The sequence below is a fragment of the Macrotis lagotis genome, chromosome 6 (assembly GCF_037893015.1).
Source record: "Macrotis lagotis isolate mMagLag1 chromosome 6, bilby.v1.9.chrom.fasta, whole genome shotgun sequence".
Taxonomy (NCBI): Eukaryota; Metazoa; Chordata; class Mammalia; order Peramelemorphia; family Peramelidae; genus Macrotis; species Macrotis lagotis.
The window spans coordinates 62,507,132-62,527,320 of NC_133663.1; the positions used below are offsets into that span (position 1 = coordinate 62,507,132).

General features: G+C 42.5%; 1 protein-coding gene across 1 annotated transcript in view; it reads left to right on the forward strand.

Moving 5' to 3' along the window:
* Positions 1-2,287: 2,287 nt before the first annotated feature.
* Positions 2,288-20,189, forward strand: part of WDFY1 (WD repeat and FYVE domain containing 1) — a 67,147-nt gene continuing 49,245 nt past the window's right edge. The window contains exon 1 of the mRNA XM_074191265.1: positions 2,288-2,497. Within this exon, the coding sequence (XP_074047366.1) occupies positions 2,361-2,497 (137 nt within the window). The 5' untranslated portion in view covers positions 2,288-2,360. The remainder of the gene's footprint in view (positions 2,498-20,189) is intronic.

Sequence of the window (20,189 nt, forward strand, 5' to 3'; positions counted from 1 at the left end):
TGCCCCAACAAAATAAGCTGCTATAAATATTTTTTGGTAAATATAAGTCCTTTCCTTCTTCCTTTGATCTCTTTGGGGGTATAATAGCAGTATTAATGAGTGAAAGGGGTGTATTGTGTGGTGTGTGTGTGTGTGTGTGTGTGTGTGTGTGTGTGTGTGTGTGTGTGTGTATACACATATAGTTTAATAGGTTTGGGGGGGCATAGATCCCAATTGCTGTTCAAAATACTTGTATTAGCTCACAACTCTACCAACAATGCACTACTGTACTTATATTCCAACATCTCCAGGATTTCTCATTTTCCTTTAGTCATCTTAGTCAACTTGATGTGTTCCTCAGATTTGATTGGATTTGAATGACTCTAATCATTAACAAGGTAGAGCATTTTTCATGTTTATTAATAGCTTGTATTGCTTTCTCTGAACACTCTCTACTCTTGTAAATTTGACTTAGTTCCCAATGAATCTTAGGAATAAGACTTTTATGGGGTGGTTAGGTGGCACAGTGGATAGAGCGCCGACCCTGGAGTCAGGAGTACCTGAGTTCAAATGTGACCTCAGACACTTAATGATGACCTAGCTGTGTGGCCTTGAGCAAGCCACTTAACCCCATTGTCTTGCAAAACCCTAAAAAAAAAAAGAAAGAAGACTTTTATTAAAGGAACTTGCTGCAAAGATTCTCCCCCTTCTCTTATAATTTTCACTGCATTGGGTTTTATTTGTACAAAACCTTTTAAATTTTGTATTATCAAATTCATCCATTTTATCTCCTGTGAGCCTCTCTTGTTTGATCATGAACTCTTCCCCTTTCCATCAATCTGACCAGTAATTTTTTCCCAAGTTCCATTAATTTGATATCACCCATAATGTCTAAATCATGTACCCATTTTGAGTTTATACAGATAGTGAGATGATGGTTTGTGCGTGCTAAACTGCTTTCCAGTTTTCCCAAACATGTTTATTAAATGATGAATTCTTGCCTTACTTCATAACAAGAATCTTTAGCTTTATCAAATACTTAGTTTACTGTGCCATCTGTTTCTGTACATTGGTATTCAATCTGTTCTACTAAGCTGGTATCAAAACACAGATCTTCCAATAAGCAAAGAGTAAAAGAGCTTTGTCTGTGAAACTGTGAACTTGATCCATATTTTTTTTTTAATTTAAAAAAATTTTTTTTGGCAAGGCAAGGGGGTTAAGTGGCTTGCCCAAGGTCCGACAGCTAGGTAATCATTAAGTGTCTGAGGTCAAATTTGAACTCCTGATTCCAGGGCCGGTGCTCTAGCCACTGTGCCACCTTGCCGCCCGATCCATGTTTTTTTAAAGGCGTATTAACTTTAATGAGAGAGTGATCAAATCATTCTTTCTGTAGGTTTTTCTGAACTTTTCTATATTTAGAAAATGTTTTATTGATTTTTTTTGCCTCTCTATGGTTACTTAGTAACTCTTCACATTCGCGCAGGTACAGACGTGGATACAAAGAAACAAACAGAAACAGACAAAGACACAGACGCACGGACACAGAGAGACACAGACACACTGAGATATGCACAGACACACACTGAGCCCTTCCTTGACAAATCCTAACTTGGATGGGGTGGGTCGGGGTTTTGTCACATTAAATAAGATAGAGTAGTAACTGGCAACAAAGTGGCCTAAGTCGTGCCCCTTCTGGACTTTTAATCTATATATCACTCTCTTTTTTGCATCTCCATTTCTCTCCAGCAGCTCCTTCCTTCTTCTGCCTGTAAAATCTTTTCTGAAAAATACTCCTTTTCTTAAGAACCCAGATGGAGAAACACAGAGTTTTCCCTTAAAAAGGGTGTATTACGTGAAATGAGGTGATCAAACTGCCCCAATCCATGCCCCCTTCCAGACTGTTCCAAACCATTTTTCGCGTGCTCCTTCGATAATTACGCGTTTTCTGAGGAGCCCAGACCGGGAGGCACGGGTGGGGGGGGGGGGGCTGAGGAGTGCCGGCCTCGCCATTTCGGGGCGCCGGTATTCCGTGTAATAAGGTAGCAGCCCAGCCGCGATCAGCGCCCGCCTTCGGGCTTCCCGGGTTGGTTTTCCCGGGGGGAGGGGGCGTGGCCCGGCCCGGCCCCCGAGGCCCCGCCTCTCAGAGGTGCCGGTGGGCGGGGCGGGCCCGCCCCCTCGCGGCCGAGGCGCGGCGTCCTCGGACGATACGGCGGGCCGCGGCGGCGCTCTTCGCGGGTATACGGCCCGGGCTCCGGGGCCGTCAGCTGACGGCGATCCGCGGAGGAGCGGCGCCGGCCGCCGTGGCCGCCGTGGTCGCCGTGGCCGCCGTCGCCGCCGTCGCGGCCCACGTTCCCGACGTTCCCGTCGCCGCCGCCGCGAAGATGGCGGCGGAAATCCATTCGCGGCCGCAGAGCAGCCGCCCGGTGCTGCTCAGCAAGATCGAGGGCCACCAGGACGCCGTCACCGCGGCGCTCCTCATCCCCAAGGAGGACGGCGTGATCACGGCCAGCGAGGACAGGTCGGGAGCTCGGGGCGGGGGGAGCGCCGCCTTCGCTCGGGTCCCTCCCCGCGCACCCCTCGGCCCGCTCGTCTCCCGGGGCAGCTTCTCTGTGCCGCCGCCCCAGCGGCGGACCCTGACCCAGAGTGAGCCCGGCGGTAGCGCCGTGCCCACAGAGTGACCAAAAGAGTAGCGCCGTGCCCACAGAGTGAGCCCGGCGGTAGCGCCGTGCCCACAGAGTGACCAAAAGAGTAGCGCCGTGCCCACAGAGTGAGCCCGGCGGTAGCGCCGTGCCCACAGAGTGAGCCCGGCGGTAGCGCCGTGCCCACAGAGTGACCAAAAGAGTAGCGCCGTGCCCACAGAGTGAGCCCGGCGGTAGCGCCGTGCCCACAGAGTGAGCCCGGCGGTAGCGCCGTGCCCACAGAGTGACCAAAAGAGTAGCGCCGTGCCCAGAGAATGACCAAAACAGTAGCGCCGTGCCCACAGAGTGAGCCTGGCAGTAGCGCCGTGCCCAGAGAATGACCAAAACAGTAGCGCCGTGCCCAGAGAGTGACCAAAACAGTAGCGCCGTGCCCAGAGAATGACCAAAACAGTAGCGCCGTGCCCAGAGAGTGAGCCTGGCAGTAGCGCCGTGCCCACAGAGTGAGCCCGGCGGTAGCCCAATAGCCAGATAGTGACCATGGCAATAGCACCGTGCCCAGATGGTGACCATACCAATAGCCCAACACCCAGACAGTGACCCTGGCAGTAGCGCAGAGCGCCTTTTTCTATCTCAGTTATCCTCTTTGCAAAATGTGGGGATCCTGGGAGAGGGATGGTTGCTGTTAGTGATCCCCATTTTACACACAAAGAATCTCTGGCCGGGAGCCAGAAGCAAGATTTGAACTCGGGCCTTCCCGATTCCTGCTCCGTCCTCAATCCAGTCACAGGATGCGATTGACCACATGGGATCTTTGCTCCAAAGTTTGAGGGGGTTCAGTTTGCAAATTCGTTTTTCCTCTAGGAAACTGAGGAAGATACTGCATTCGAAATGAGATGAAAGAAAGAAACCTTAAAGAGCTCTGTAAATGCAAGCTGTTTTTATATTTCTCTTAGAAAATTTTTGAGTATCCTACAGATGGTGTTTATTTAAAAAAAAAACCCAATAGGTTAAACATTAAAAGTTTCTGAAAGATCAGGAAAAGTCATTTTCTCTTAAGACTCTTAAAAAGACTAGGCACACACATCTTGCCAAGTAATGAACTTGGCACCTGATCTGTGTCAAAAGTTAAAGAATTAATTCACAGTTCTTGTGTAACTTTTTATATTTATGTTTTGTCTCAGCTGGATGATAAATTAATTAGGGTAGTACCACAGTATTCCTTGAAGCCCTGTAGAAGCTTATTCAGATTTTGTGGGTTAATTTGGAACAGAAAGAAGGAAGGAAGGTAAAAACTTTAATGTTCATATCAAAATCGTAGGAGCCTAATTTAGACACAAACAGTAGTTTGATGATGATTTTGATTCATCAAAATGTCTTGTTCATGGTGCCTGCCTGGTGTAAATTATTGAATATTTGAGATTACTGACCGGAAGCAATGGTGATAAACTGTATTTCAGTGATTGTTTAATTGCTAAAGGAGAACAGGATATAATTTCCAGGGACATTTTGTATAAACAGTTGACATAACTGCTTATTTTTAGCCCAACAACAACGACTTCACAGATTGCTACCCTCTAGTTTGAATGCTGATAATCTCTCTTTTATTTTAGATGACCGTGGCTTTTTGAGGCAAGGGACAGTCTCTTAATGAACTTCACACATTAGGAATTTGAAATTTGGACCCTGATGCTCTCTTTTTTTGTTTATAATCTCATTATCATTGACTAAAAGAGACCTCTAAACCATTCGCTTTAAGTGAACCACCACTTGATTCTCCTTTGAAAGACAGAGAGAAGATATAAATTCTGACAGTAATTGTAATTCTGACTGCTACTCTAGACTTTATCATCTTGGTCATTCTTAACTTGCCTAGTGTTTCTTCCCTCTCACTTTCTATTTCTTCAGATCTCTATAGTTTTTTTGGGTGCAACTTCTGCTTTATTGCCCAGGAACCTAATTTCTGTATTTATCAGCATGAACATTTCTTTAAAAAAAGCTAAACGACTGAATCTGGAGAAAAAGTAAAATAATTCTGTTGAACTTAAAGCTCACTTTTTGGACTCTGGAATTAAAAAACTTATTACAAAATCTAAGAGTGGAAAGGACCTTAGAGATCATTTGATAAAACACCCTCATTTTCCAGATGAGTAGCCTGAGGCCCAGAAAGGCTGACTTGCCCAGAGTCACAAATTTAGTAGTGGAAGAACTAGCATTTGATTTTCATATCTGACCAGTGTAAATGGTCATGTGTTTTTCTTTTCATAAAGGAGAGCTATTCATTTTGTTAACTTGTTTATTAGCTTTTCTTTAAGGTCCTGGTCTTTAAATATAAAGCTGCTACTAAGATTTGTAACCCACTGTCAGTAGCTTATTCATTTGAAGTTGTCTTTAAATCTTATGTAATCAGATTGTTTGGCATTTATCCCTAAGACATTCACCTGTTTCTGATTATGATCACTGAGTTAATCAACTTAGCTAAAAGAAAATACCTTTTTTCCTAACTCACCCTAAAATGTTCATTCAAAATGGATTATAGAATTAAATTCTTTGGTACTTGAGAAGGTCATGAATTATTACCTTGGAAAATAAGGCTTATGGGTCCATTTAGAAAACTAGGTATAATTAAATTGGTAAGGTGGGTGACTGCAGACAGTGAAGCATTCCTTTCATAGCTTTCATTTATATTTTGCCAGGGAAGTGTGCTAAACTCTCTGATTCTCTTCATGTTTATTATGACACTTTGCAATAAGTGCCACTTCCTCTCCCCTACCTCTCCCTTTTACTTTATTGGGGGGGAGGGGATTTAAGTTACCAAAAAAAAAAGAGTGAGTGCAAAATTCTACTGTTGTCTTTATAAAAAGTCACTCAAATAAAGTAGGAATTTCATTCTTTTTATTTATCTATAGCTTTTCTAGTTTAAGTATCTCTATGTAACCATTAACCTAATGGACATAGCAATTAACTTAAGATTTAAGAATTTAACCGGTTAATACCTTTTTCTTAGTACGGAAGATAGTAAACTAGATGATGCACATCAGTCACAAAAGTTGAGAAGCAGAAAGAATTTAATTCCTTTTTTTTTTCAAGGCAGTGGGGTTAAGTGGCTTGCCCAAGGCCACACAAGCTCGGTAAGTATTAAGTGTCTGAGACCGGATTTGAACTCAGGTACTCCTGACTTCAGGGCCAGTGCTTTATCCACTACACCACCTAGCTGCCCCTCTTAATTCCTTTTTTTAGAATCTTTTTGTGATATAATGAGAGCTGTCTTGGGAGCCCCAAGACTTGGATTCCAATTCTACTTCTGACACCTGTGGCTGTGGGACCCTTGGGAAGGGCCACCATGTAGTGGGTGAAAGAGCACATGACTGAGGAGACATGGGTTGGAGGAGTCTGAATCCATTGATTTATTAAATAATGCATGTCCTCCTTCCTCAGCTTTGACCTGGACCCCAATACAGGAGGAGGCAGATTTTTCTACATTACAAACAATCCTTGGATAATTTCTTTTCTTTTTTTGGTTTTGGTAAGACTGTAGTTAAGTGACTTGCCCAAGGTCACACAGCTAGTCCATTTGAGGTTGGATTTGAACTCAGGTCTTCCTGACTCCAGGCCAGTGCTGTATCCAGTGAGCCACCCTGGTGCCCCAAAAGCAATGATTTGAGATCAAGTAATTAAAGTAATTAATGGGGATACAACATTAGGTAATTTGATTTCTAATTGAGGAAAGATTATACTTTTCTAGTTAGGAGGGGAAGAGTATTGGGGTTATTCCTGACCTCAGAACTCCCTGAACTGGGTCCAGTCCCTGCAGGTGTATGTGAGCTGCCAGCCAATTTTTAGAAAAGGCATAAGGGTTTTGTTGTGAGAAAACTGCTCTGATCAGCAAAACCTAGGTCTCCAGTGAGGGATATCTAAATAGCAAGTGGGGGGGGGGGTCCAGCTTCCCAGTCACAGAGGGTTAGGTTCAAACAACATACCACTGGTTTCTCCCAGTTCTTACCTTTGCATAAAATTTTCTCACAAGCTGTAAGTTGATTAAACCCATAGTTGATAGAAAGGGAACTGAGCTAGCTCCAGAATTGAGTTACAAGATAGAGTCAGGGAGGTTCCCTCTTTTCCCATCATTAACCATTTGGCTGTCCTAATCTCATCAATCCCCTCATCTGGAGAGGCCATTGAGTAAAAATGGATCCCTGCCACTGCTTATTGACTGTGAAAACCACACATTTACAATATCTGTTTAGTATTTTATTTTTAATCCTGTTCAGACCCTCTGGGGAGTTTGATACCTCTGCTTAGGCAATTTGGTGTGGCTTTAGTAGATAAATTTTATTTTCACCTTAAGTTCCTTGCATTAATAAGACTAACAGGTCCTTGGAGGAGAGAAAATAGATTTCTGTTCATTTAAAAAATACAACAATAACAGAATGGGCATGAAATATTGCATGAACTCTTACAAATAAGAAGTCACTATCAAAGACCTCTCACAATCCAGAATAATCTGTAAATGTAAGAAAAAGTTTAAAAAACGTGAATAAAAATAAAAGTTTAAAAAATGAAAGTTCAGGCCTGTCCAGGACCATAGGGCCAGGTGGATGCTGGGCCTAAGGGATGGTATGGGGCTTGGCCCCAGGACCAGGGATCTGTCTGCTGCGCCACTCAGCGACCCTACAGCAAAGTCAGAGTGAAAGGAGAGAGAAAATAAAGTACATGGTAGTGGAGAAATAAGAAAGGAGGGAGTTGCGATCAGCAATGGCAACTTTGGAAAAATATGGAAGCAACTTGTGCGATGGACTTATCATAAAGAATGAGATCCACCCATGACAGAGTTGTTGGTGTTGGAACAAAGACTCAAGCACATTTGTTATTATTATTATTTGGGGGAGGGTGCAGGGCAAGTGGGGCTGGGTGGCCTGCCTGGGGCCACATAGCAAGGTGATCTTTGGGTGTCTGAGGCTGCATTTGGACCCGGGTGCTCCTGGCTCAGGGGCCAGTGATCTGTCTGCCACCCAGCCACCCCTACTATGATTACTATTTTATTTTATTTTCGCTCTTTTTTTTTTTCATTCTTTTTGGTTTTTGCAGGGCAGTGGGGATTGGGTGGCTTGCATGTCACACGGCTGGGTGATTCTTGGGTCTACTGGGCTGGATGTGGGCTTGGGTGCTCGTGGCTCCAGGGCTGGTGCTTCGTCCATTGGGCCACCTGGCCATACCTACTATTATTACAATTATTTTTTTAATTTTAATTTTTTTTCTCTCCCCTTTACTTTATCGCCCAAGCAAGTCTATATTCATGGGGGGAGGGGTATTTTGTTTACTCTTAAACAAGAATATTTTATTAATGTAAAAAAAATTTGTACAAAATGAGAATTAAAAAAATAAAACAAAAAAGAATAGTCAAAGAAAAAATAAAAAGAAGCAATCTCAACTAGAAAAAAATGAAAGTTCAGGGAATCATTTGGAGAAAAGGGGGAGTTTAAAGTAGATTAAAGACTTTTTGAGGGAGTATAAAGAAGTTTAGGTTGTAGGCCTGTTACTTTGATTATAAATAAAACACAGGTTGCAAGATCAGCATGCTTATAATGAAATTGCTCTTGGGGTATATACAGCATTAGGCCCAAATTGGTCTCTGCAGGAAAGCCAAGTTTGTTTGGCAACAGTGGAACAAAGACATTCCATTTGGCTACAGATATTTTAGTACGTTACTTCTTAGTCTCTATTGTCTTCCCAGCATATTTTAAAAATCTATTTGAGTTCTAATTATTTGGATTAAACTAAAATTTATGAATTTATTTTTTTTCTATAAAATTACAAGTGATTACTACATAGCTTCGAAAATTTTTGCAGTTAAGGTCTCTTCAGTAGAAACAATATTAAATAAAGTTTAGGGGGTAAAAGTTGAAAGTTCTGACAAAGTGGCCTGGGAAACCTACAGATGTCCTAGTCTATAATCAGTTCCTGATGATTGCTAATGTGTTTTGGTTTCTCATTAAAGAAGGAAAATGGTATTCAAATTTGATTTAGAAATCAACACATAAAAAAAGCAGGAAGGCAGGAAACCTGTAAGAAAATGAGTTCATTTCACCATTGTTAGGTACTTGTTTTACTTGGAGCCATTTTGTTTTTCCTTTTTCTCCCTCATTTCAGCTAGGCTCAAGATGGCAACATGTCTATATCTTTGTCTCTGTCTCTGATTATTAGTCACCCAAGCCCAAAACCCAGGAGACATTTGAGTCATTCCCTTTGTTCTCAGAAATATGAATTGGTCCTTCTGTTATTATCACTGAGTTTAGGTCTTCAGATGGACCTGGATGGCTACAGCAGCCTTCTAGAAAATCTCATGGAGTTTAGACGTGTCTCCATTTTAATCTAGCCTTCCTGAATAAACCTGACCCTTTGTAACATTCTCCCTCCTTACACAAGAACCTGTGTCCACCCATGTCAAATGTAACCCCCTCTTCTCAATGGATTTCATAATTTTTCTTCCTCCTCTCTCTTCCTTTAGCTCAGATTATTGCTTAGCATAGTTTTGATGTGATGCTTCAGTCAGCCCAGGGTTTTTTGTTTTTCTTCTGGAACCTGCTGTATGTTTATCTTCATCAAGACTTTCCCTTTTCCACCTATCCAGATCTTCTGGTCTTTCAGGGTCCTTTCATATGCTTACATGCTTAGTTCATAAACACTTATTAAATCCACACCCTATAGGTGGCATTCCATTGAGTTCTCCCAATTCATCTCCCTCTCCTCTAGGGAACTATTGTATTGAAAGTCCAAACCATGGGTTCTCAAGGTGTAGTACAGGGACCCCAAGAGTCCCTGAGACTGTTGCAGGTACTCTGAGAGGTTGACATTTTTTCGTAATAATACTAAGATGTTTTCATTTCCAATATGATAAATTTTAGTAGCTATAATCCTCAACAGTAAACACTATATGTGTGAGATGGAGATCTTCAGAAAATCTAAAGAGTGTATTGTGGTCCCAAGACTAAAAAGTTGAGAACTTCTGGCCTTTATCATATGTGATTCTCACACTTAGCTTTTCTTAGGTTTTAGATTTGTGTTTTAAAAGCATCCTTGCTGATGGATTTCATGTCATCCTTTTTTAGTGAGCTTGATCCTTTGCCACTATCAATTTTTTTCCTTTAACTATGTCAAATGATTAATTTAACCACTATTTAATTTTAATTAGTATTATTCAGGTTAGTGTGATTCCTTTGGGGGAGTGATTATTTCTGTTATACTTGTCTATTAACATATATTCAGTCGGTTGCTTTTATAGTCAACTTATATTTAGGAATAATTAGAAAGGTTGCCTTCCTTCTGGTTAAGCAAGTGAACTTATTTAAACTGGGGTCTAGAAGGTTACTTGCTTGACCATAGGAAGCCAACCAAAAGATCTCCCTCCATTCCTTATGTCTGATGAATCAAGGAACTGGGACCAAACCCAGTATGGCTTGATGTCCTGATGCTACAGAAAAACTCCCATTGTATTTTTGTCCTGCCATCCTTCATCTTCTCTATCTCTGTCTCTTTCTGTCTCTCTTCCCTCCTTCTCTTCCCCCCCCCGTCTGTCTCTCTTTCTCCTCCCCCCTCTGTCTTTCTATCCCTTCTCTTTCTCCTTCCTCCCTCTGTCTTTCTCTCTTCCTCCCTTCTCTTTCTCCTCCCGCCTCTATCTCTCTCCTCCTTCTTTCTTGTTCCCCCCTTTGTCTGTCTGTCTTCTCCCCATCTCTGTCTTTCTCCCCCTTTCTCTCTCTCTCTCTCTCTCTCTCTCTCTCTCACACACACACACACACACACACACACACACACACACACACGAAAATGGTCTTGAGCTCTTGGCCAGTGGATGACCCTTGCTTTCCCATCCTATGACAGCAACCCTGACCATTTTTTTCTCTCCATGCAGATGCTTTCTAATGGCCATTCTGGAGGGTCGAGGTATAAGATTTGTCAGCCATTAAGAGCCTGTCTTTTACTCTGCACCATATATCATCTCTGTATCATTTTGCCAAACACTATAAAACCAACTAGAAAGGAAGGGCATCTTGGATGATAAGAAGATCTGAGGTCCTATTCATTAAGAGAGACCAGATCCCTTCAATAAATGGTTATTGACTGGAACCTCTGCCTCAGTTGCTTTTCTTGTAGAGTGGGCATTTTGATTTTGCCCTGGACCGGATGGATGGAACTGCAACAGAAACAACTCAATTTCAGACAGTTTTTTTTTCCATTCAGCATTTGTTTGATTTTTGGCTTGCTCTTCAAGAAGAATGCTGAGTGTGGGGGATAATGGGATTTTTTTTCCTTTAATCTCTGTGGTATTAAAAGTTATTCACTGACTTCTTTCCCTCACCTGTACTTGATTGTGAGCTTCATAAAATCTGGCTCTGTTAGCCCATTTGTATCCCCATTTCCTAACTCAGTGCCTTGCAAATAGCAAATGCTTCAGAAATGTTGAAATAGAACTGGCAGTTAGCAGCGAGGGTGCAGAAGCAGGATGTGATCTCTGAAACAAAAAAAAAAATCTTTTCAGGTAGAAAACTAATTATCCAACTTTCCTAGAGGCATCACCTGGGTCACCCAGTAATAGTGGAACTCATTTAAGTATCCTTAGCATCAGAGTCATTTAAAGGTAACTATGAGAATGACTAATAATCTCTGGCTGAATGACTGAAAACCTACAATCAAATAAGCTACCTCATACTTTCTATTTCTCACCTTTTTGTACTATTTTTTTTTCCAATAAAGTATATAGCAGGGAATAGAAATTGAGTTGATTTTCTTTATCCTCTGTCAGTACATTTGAACTTCCTCTTTACAAATGAGTATGTTTCTCTCTCTCTCTCTCTCTCTCTCACAAGTGTTTTCCTTGATATCATAAGTTGGGGTGGGGACTTGAAAGAAAATGCTGTTTCATGAATTGCACTTTACAGATGAGCATAGCAGTTGCTAAAATTGTGTAGTCTGGTTTGGGATGGCATGTTGTCCAGAAGGAGAAAAACTGTTCCAGGCCTAGAAGAGAAAAGTGATTTGATTAATCAAGATAATTTACAAGCAGAATTAGAGGTGCGAATAAGAAACCTTATAGAGTTTCTCTGAAATGGAAATAACTGTCCAAAATTTCAAAAGAAAGAAAGGCATTGTTCCAGAGATAAATTATAAATTATATTTCCTTTCTGTTTAGAATCTGCAGAGGAATGTGGAGTCCAAACACTGTTAGAATGAGATTGAGTCGGGGTTGCTAGGTGGCGCAGTGGATAGAGCACCGATCCTGGAATCAGGAAGACCTGAGTTCAAATCTGACCTCAGACACTTCCTAATTACCTGGCTGTATAGCTTTGGGCAAGTCACTTAACCCCATTTGCCTTGCAAAAAAAAAATCTAAAAAAAAAGAATAAGATTGGGTCACCTATTTCAGTATCTTAGCTTTGGTTGGGAAAGAAATGGTAGAATTTTCAGACTTGGAGAATAGAATCTGATAATTTTTCAAAACTATTTGTGGGGGGCAGCTAGGTGGCATAGTGGATAAAGCACCGGCCTTGGAGTCAGGCATACCTGGGTTCAAATCCAGTCTCAGACACATAATAATTACTTAGCTGTGTGGCCTTGGGCAAGCCACTTAACCCCATTTGCCTTGCAAAAAAAAACCTTAAAAAAACTATTTGTGGGTCTGTTCAGTTTAACATCCATAATCATTTACTAATCGTGCCATTTGAAGCCTTGGAAAACAAAAGGAGGTAACTCTTAGTTTCAGGGAAGCTGTGGCAGGTGCATCAGTCCTGTGCTCCCAGAAGCGACCTTCCTTCTCCTTGCCTTCAGCGAGCCTGGAGGACCCTGGCTCCACCTGCTCTGTGCTCCCTGGGACCAATCTGGGAAAGAAGAGGGCTGCGGGCAAAGACCCTGCAGGTGCCCTCCAGCCCTAAGTCACTGGCCTGGAAGGGGCCTAAGGTCCATTCTGAAAGGAAGGGGCAGAGAGCTAAGCCAGGCTTTTAAACAGGTGAAGATTTCTGAAAGCAGATTTGTAATGTGTTCCTCAATGGTGGATGTATAACTGGAGAATTTTGGAGTAGTTGAGGCGTGTGCCAGGAGAAATATGCTGTCCTCCAGTAATGTGAAATCATCATAAATCCCATGCTTGGAGTGGTTTCCAGAACCCTTCTAGGCAGGGTCTGACTTGGGGTTTTTATTATTTTTTTCCTGAATCCTTGATCAGAAACAGCATAACAAAGGGGTATTTCTGGTGGCATTTTCTATTCTGTTAGAAACTTCATTGAAGGCACCATGATTCTCATGTCATGCAGTTTGGTGGCTTGTTTTTCTTCATCATTTTCTCCTCCTGTCTGCTCAGCTGGCTTCTTCGGTCTCTTGAGTGATACACTCATTCTGAAAGTTACCCAGGTAGACAAACCAGAGTGCAGCTGGTTTAAATGGGAAGTGGAGACTCGGTCCTTTGATCCTGTGGGCTCACTGATCTGGGACCTCCTCCAATATCAGAGTTTGCAGTCCATCAGTGCTTCTCTTTTGGATTCTCTTTTATACATTCTCAGAGTTTATTGGAGGTCTTCCTTAATGTTGGGGGGTTCTTTTGGATCACATGGATTGGTCATTATTTTTATTGCATTACTGGTCATCTTCCTTGTCCTTTTGTATATTTTTTCCCAAAAACATCTTCTAAACTATGCTCTTTTTGGGTAATCATGTGTGATGACCTGCTAAGGTTGTCATGTAACTCTTAAATGCCCTTTGGGTGACCCCCAAGCCTTAATTATGTTGGGGGCACAGTTCATAGCATATATCTTCTCCAGATTGATGATGATTTTTTGGGGGAGAGAAGATTGAGATCATTGAAAACTAAAGTTTCAAATTTTGACCCAGCTCATTTTCCTCCTTGTTCAATTCTGAGCCAGTTTTTATTGCTTCTCTGGTAGCAACTGTCCAAGACATAGTGATGAGCCTCCTATATGGACTCACCATTCATTCATCCAAGCCCTCAACAAATGTTTGTTTTGCATTTACTTTGTGTGAGAATCAGTACAGTAAAATGACCAGACAGCAGACCTTGGAGCCAGCCAGACCTGGCAGCTCCTTGACTTTGAGGGGATTCTGGTCCTGACCTTGGTGGATGATCACTCGTCCACCACCATTGATTGACTGCTTTGTCCAGCATCATCTTGCGTCACTGAAAGCACAGCCCCATTCCCTCTCTGTCTCTTACCATGTGTCATGTCAGGGCCTGGTGCTGACTTGTGGGAATTGGAAAAAGTAAAAGCCTCGTTCCCCTACACCCAAAGGGCAACAAAAATGAGCATACCCTTTGATCCAGCAATACCACTACTGGGTCTATACCCTGAAGAGATGATGAAAAGGGGTAAAAACATCACTTGTACAAAAATATTCATAGCAGCCCTGTTTGTGTTGGCAAAGAATTGGAAATCAAGTAAATGTCCTTCAAATGGGGAATGGCTTAACAAACTGTGGTATATGTATGTCTTGGAACACTATTGTTCTATTAAAAACAAGGAGGGTTGGGAATTCAGGGAAGCTTGGAGGGATTTGCATGAACTGATGCTGACTGAGATGAGCAGAACCAGAAAAACACTGTACACACCCTAACAGCAACATGGGGGCAATGATCAACCTTGATGGACACACTTATTTCATCAGCGCAACAACCAGGGACAATTTTGGGCTATCTGCAATGGACAATACCATCTGTATCCAGAGAGAGAGCCATGGAGTTTGAACAAATTTCAAGGACTGTTCCCTTTAATTTAGGGGGAAAAACTGATATCTTATTGTCTGATCTTGTTATCTCTTATACTGTGTTTCTTCCTTAAGGATGTGATTTCTCTCTCATCACACTCAATTTGGATCAATATACAATGTGGAAACAAAATAAAGACTGACAGATTGTTTTCCGTGGGGGGGGGGTTGGGGGGAGGGAAGTAAGATTGGGAGAAAAATTGTAAAACTCAAAACTCAAAGAAAATCTTTAAAAATTTAAAAAAATGCCTCGTTCCCCCAAGGAAGGTACGAGGGAGACAAAATGCAGTCATTAGGATGTCAGATCCAGAGTTAGGAGCCCCTGGTGAGACCCCCTCCAGGGATTCTTCCCCAAGGATCTCTTCTGCTGTCCTGACTTTGCATGGTGGCTCCAGATGGCAGCTTCTTTGAGCAAATGTATTTACTTCAGGGAAGAACCAAATTGTTGTTATTCCTTATTATTAAGTCAGTGCATGCTTTGTGATCTTTGCTTGGATGACATTGTAAAAACCCGCTACTGCTCAGTTATAAAGTGATCTCATGGGATGCAAGTCCTAGTTATTCTTAAATATAGAGCGTTCCCTTGGAGCAGATGGCATTTCCTGGTTGAATCCTATGGTTAGAGAGCTTCCCCCAATCTAGCCCTGAAGTAGTCTGCCTTTAATTAGGGGGTGCAGCTTCTGGGGGGGAGTACTCAGGGATTGTTGGGAGGAACCTGCAACTTAAGGAGGAGCCTGGGGGATTTGAGCCATCTCTATAGTGAAAGAATCTAGAGATGTTCCTCCAGATTTTCTAGAATGTGCCATGGAGCTCATGAGGGTGGGACTTGGGAAGACCAGCTGGAAGTACTGGAGCTGTCTCAGTGACCTCTCTTTAAAACAGATCTTCCTTTTGAACTCAGTCTGCCTGTTTTCTCCTTTTCAGAACTTAATCAAAGCAGAATTTAATATATCTTTGTTTTGGCTCAAGGGCCAGAAAAGTTTTTCAACTTTGAAGGAATAAACAATGAAAAAAGGGGGTGAAGAGAAGTGAGATATAAACTTTAAAAACATGGATTTTCATCCTCAGTTGGAAGAGTGGGTCTCCAGGACCATTTTGAACTGCCTTTTGAAGGGCTCAGCAAGGGAGCTCAGAGCATCTTGGAGTCAGCTCTATGGATGACCAGCCAGGCCCAGTCTGACGGTCAGGTTCCTCTGAGGCACCACTAAACTAGTCTCCCTTCTGGACTCCCTAATGCCTGGAGCTGCCTGCATCATAGCACATGTCTGTCTAAGCCCCATTTCTATTTATCAGCATAGGATGGATGTTCACCTGTGGGCATGATGTTCTCCAAAGAATCAAAGCCTAAGCAGAATCACTGTATTTAGGGACTGCACAAATCAGCAAAGTAAAATTACTGAATAAGGTTCTAACAAAATCCATCTATTTGTTTCCAAGATTCTGACTTGGTTTGCAAAAAAGAGACTGATTAAACCATTTTTGGATGCATTATAGGATTATATAATTATTTTTATTGGATTTCTAGATCGGAAGCTACCTGTACATCAAAGAGATCTGAGGGACAGCTAGGTGGTGCAGTGGGTAGAACACCAGCCCTGGAATCAGAAGGACTTGAGTTCAAATTTGACCTCAGGTACTTAATAATTACCTAGCTGTGTGACCTTGGGCAAGTCATTTAATCCCATTGCCTTGCAAACACCCCCCCCCCCCCCAATAAAAGAGATCTGAAATTGGACCTTATCTTTTATCCCATATAGGGAAGAATAGAGAATATTGAAGAATAGCTTAGTCTAACCTACCTCTTCATCTGTTTTGGAGAAGTGACTGACAGGCAGAACTTAGCTGAGAACCCTAAAGAGCTCAGGATCAAATAAATATTAACAATCCAAGAACAGCTAAACTGTACTTAAATCTCCCCGTGAGCTGAATATTGACTAAGAAAACCTCACATTTATTTTATTTATTTATGTGTGTGTGTGTGTGTGTGTGTGTGTATATACACACACACACATATCTTTTTTCTAAAATTAACACATCCACATATTAAAATCAGATAGGAACTACATTTTAATCTGTTTCCAACCTCATATGGGAGTCTGGTGGGTCAAGTGTTTGACATTTCTGCTTTAGGGTATGAACTGTGTTATTGGTGGGATCCCATTTAATGAGCCCCCTCTCTTAACCTTCATATCTGCTCTGAGTGTCCTTCTTGGGTCCTTGTTAACACCAGGAATTCTAACTATGCCAGGTCCTACAACCCCTATCTCCTACCTCTAACCCAAGGCCTTGGATCTCCTGTGTCTGTTATCAGAATATACTAAATAGGGTTATCTCAGTGAAGTGCTCCTAGCTCCTGGAGTACTTTTGGATATACAAAAGCATTTTTTACAAGTATGTGTAACTCTATTAGAAGGTCTGTCTTTCTGGTGACACTAACTTCTGACCTTCAGACCCACCACCTTTTTCCCTGAGATCATTTCTTCTCTCTTCCTTCCTCTTCTTTCTCTGTATGAAGAAGGGTATATCAGATGCCTCTTTGCTAGAATATCTCTCGATGCTCAACCCACTGTGCTGGCGTAGTGCCCAATAAAATGCCAACTTGCCTGGGGAAGAGAGCCTGTGTCTCCTGTATTCTTTCTCAGACCAGCGTCAACTTCAATGTTAATGGTGGTGCGAACCCCAACGTTATGATAAAGGACATTAATGGATGTTAATAGTGATAGAAGTCATCAAGAAAAGATTAAATTCACCCGTGAACTATATTTAAAAAAATAGGAAATAGTTGATATACATGAAAAGTATTTTCCTCTGAAATGGGCAAAAACATTTATTTAAAAGGTCTTAGTAGAACACTTAGTGTCTTAAATGGAATGATTTCTATCATGATATTAAATAGCAAGGTGGTCCACTGGGGTTTGAATCTTGCAAGACTAGTGAGAAGAGAAAAAAAAATTCCTTTTTTAGGGGTTGTTAGATCATATAAGGAGATCTAAGTTTCTTCCAGAAGTTTTCAGTAGCTGTAGGCAGGCATTCTTTTCTAATTGGGAAGGAATGCTGAACTGTATGGGTCTTCAGGGGATATGGTAGGGTTTGGAAATGTGAGATGGATTTGTTTGGGGGTAACCCTGGAAGTAGAGAGGACTTGAGTCAATCCCATCTCTGTTGGCTCTCTGCATGACGGTGACCGTGGACTCATGGCTGTGCTATGGTCTGAGAAGTGGGGCTATGGCTCCCCAAGGCGATTGTCCTCCAGGAGTTGCAAGAAAGGGTGCCCTAAAATTTGAATAAACATCAAAGGTAAATAAAATAAGACTGTAAGCAAGATGAAAACATTAAGGGAAAGTTAACTACAGGAAGAGTCTGAGAGGTCTGAATTGTCTCAAGCAGAAGCATCCCACCATGATAGGCTTGAGAGTTGAGAATCATTATGGTAATGAATAAGAGGCATCATGTGTCTGCAGTGTGTGAGGTGCTAGTTAAGTTCCGCTTGATCTTCATGGCAGCCCTGAGATGGAGAACCTGAGGCAAGCAGGTTACTGTTAGGCCTCTGAGGCTGGATTTGAACCCCATTCCTCTTCTGCTGCCCAGCCAACCTCGCAGCTCTGCAGTGAGGTCTCACTGCCTTCCTAAGAATGTCCCTTAGTGCTCCCTAGGATGGTGTGTGTGTGTGTGTGTGTGTGTGTGTGTGTGTGTGTGTGTGTGTATCCTTGATATGCACTCCAACTTTGCAGCCCCCATTAAGACAATGAGAAATTTGAACATCATATTGGTGATGTTGAGGCCCAGTAAAGGGGGGGAGTTGCTTTGAAGTGAGAAACTTGCCCCCAGCCCTGGAGGTGGGAAAGCTCAGAATTTTTATTTACAAGCCTACAAAGTTCTCAGATTAAATTTTTTCCCCTGGAGAGACAATAAACTGCTTGAGGACAGGCTGAATAACAAAGGTCTAGACTGGCTGGGCTTAGGCTCTTGCAGCATCTTGCCTAGAAGAGGGGAGAGAAGGAGAACGAGAACAAGCAAGGGAGAGGACACTCCCCTCCAGAAGACCTTGCTTAAGTACATTTTCATGGTGGGTTGACCAAGGGTGGTGCTTGGGAAGCACCTGGTTGCAGGTGTTCTTCAAAGGTATGCCATGGAGTGCCCCCCCCCCAAGGAGTGTCTGAGACGGCCCTCATTCTGTGTGCCTGGTGGTCCACTCTTCATACTGGCCCCTCCTGTCCCAAAGGGTGTGACCTTCAAGTCCAACAGGCCATTTCATTTCCCTGTGCCCTGTTTCAATATGGAATTATTATGTGATTGTGGCTGAATATTTCTTTATATTCCAAGAATTTTAGAAGCGACTTCAGTGTGTTGGAATTCATTTGGGAGGGCTTATGGGAGAGTGGTGTCAGTTGAGAGTAGAGTTTGAATGTAGGTTTATAGAGCGTTAAGGCTCCTGTGTTTTCATCCAGACCTTCCTTGGATGATGACAGAACAAGGATTAGCACCCAGAACCCAGGGTCTTACTGCTGTGCCATTCATTCATTAGTATGTGGCTGCCCACTACTTTCTGAGTGTTAGGCTATATGGGGGAGGGGGAGAGACAGATTTAAACTGAAAATACATTCTAGACATAGGATTCAATATTCCTCCAGCAGTTTTTGTCTAGTTATATACAAACCAAATTGTCCACTGGAATTTTTCTTGGGGAATAGCCTCGATTTTAAATTCTCAGTTCCAGCTTTCTGAGGATCTTGGAGGGAGGGCTGATGGCAGGAGGAGAGTATAGAAGAGAGGACGGGGTCTCCCTCAACTAAGGTCTGTCCCTGGAGAAGAATCCATTAGACTTGGGGCGGCGGACTTCCAAGTACAGTGTGCATACTTGATGGTGACAGTTTTGGAAGAGCAGTCTGGCTTGGCCCATCGGCAGGGTGCTGTAGTGGGAAAAAGCCGCGTCAGGGGGACAGCCAGGAAGCTGATTCAAGAATATGGGTATCAGATGTTGAGGGTGGAAGACGGATGGTATCTGTGACTATGGAGAAATTGGAGGAAATAGAAGACCCTGTACTGTTCAGATTGGAATTTGGAAGGCTGGGGAAGAAACCCTGAAAACCTGGTAAATTGCCCCAAAGTCACCAAACCTTGTCATCGAGTCTGAGAATGTTGTAAACCTCCCAAATGCTCCCCTCCTGAGATTCCCTAGTTTTCTTCCCCTTTTTTTATTTTACTTTTTTCCAGTTACATGTAAAAATAATTTTCAACATACTTTTTTTTTAGGTTTTTGCAAGGCAAATGGGGTTAAGTGGCTTGCCCAAGGCCTCACAGTTAGGTAATTATTAAGTGTCTGAGACCGGATTTGAACCCAGGTACTCCTGACTCCAGGGCCAGTGCTTTATCCACTGCGCCACCTAGCTGCCCCAACATACATTTTTTGTAAGATTTTGAGTTCCACATTTTTCTCTTTTCTCTCCCCCCCTCCCCCGAAACCAAGTCACCTGCTATAGGTTATATATGAACAATCATGTTAAACGTATTTCCATGTTAGTCATTTTGTGAAAGAAGAACCAGAACAAAAGAGAAAAAACCATGGAAAGAAAAAACAAAACAATTTTTAAAAGTGAAAATAGTTTGGCTTTTCAACTCCATGGTTGTTTCTTTAGATGGAGATGGCATTTTCCATCACACGTCTTTTAGAACTGTCTTTGAATATTGTGCGGCTGAGGAGACCTAGGTCTGTCACAGCGGCTCCTCACCCAGTGTGCTGTTGGTGTGTTTGGGGCTCCCCTGGTTCTGCTCACTTCCTTCAGCTTCCCTTCATTCAGTCTTTCCAGA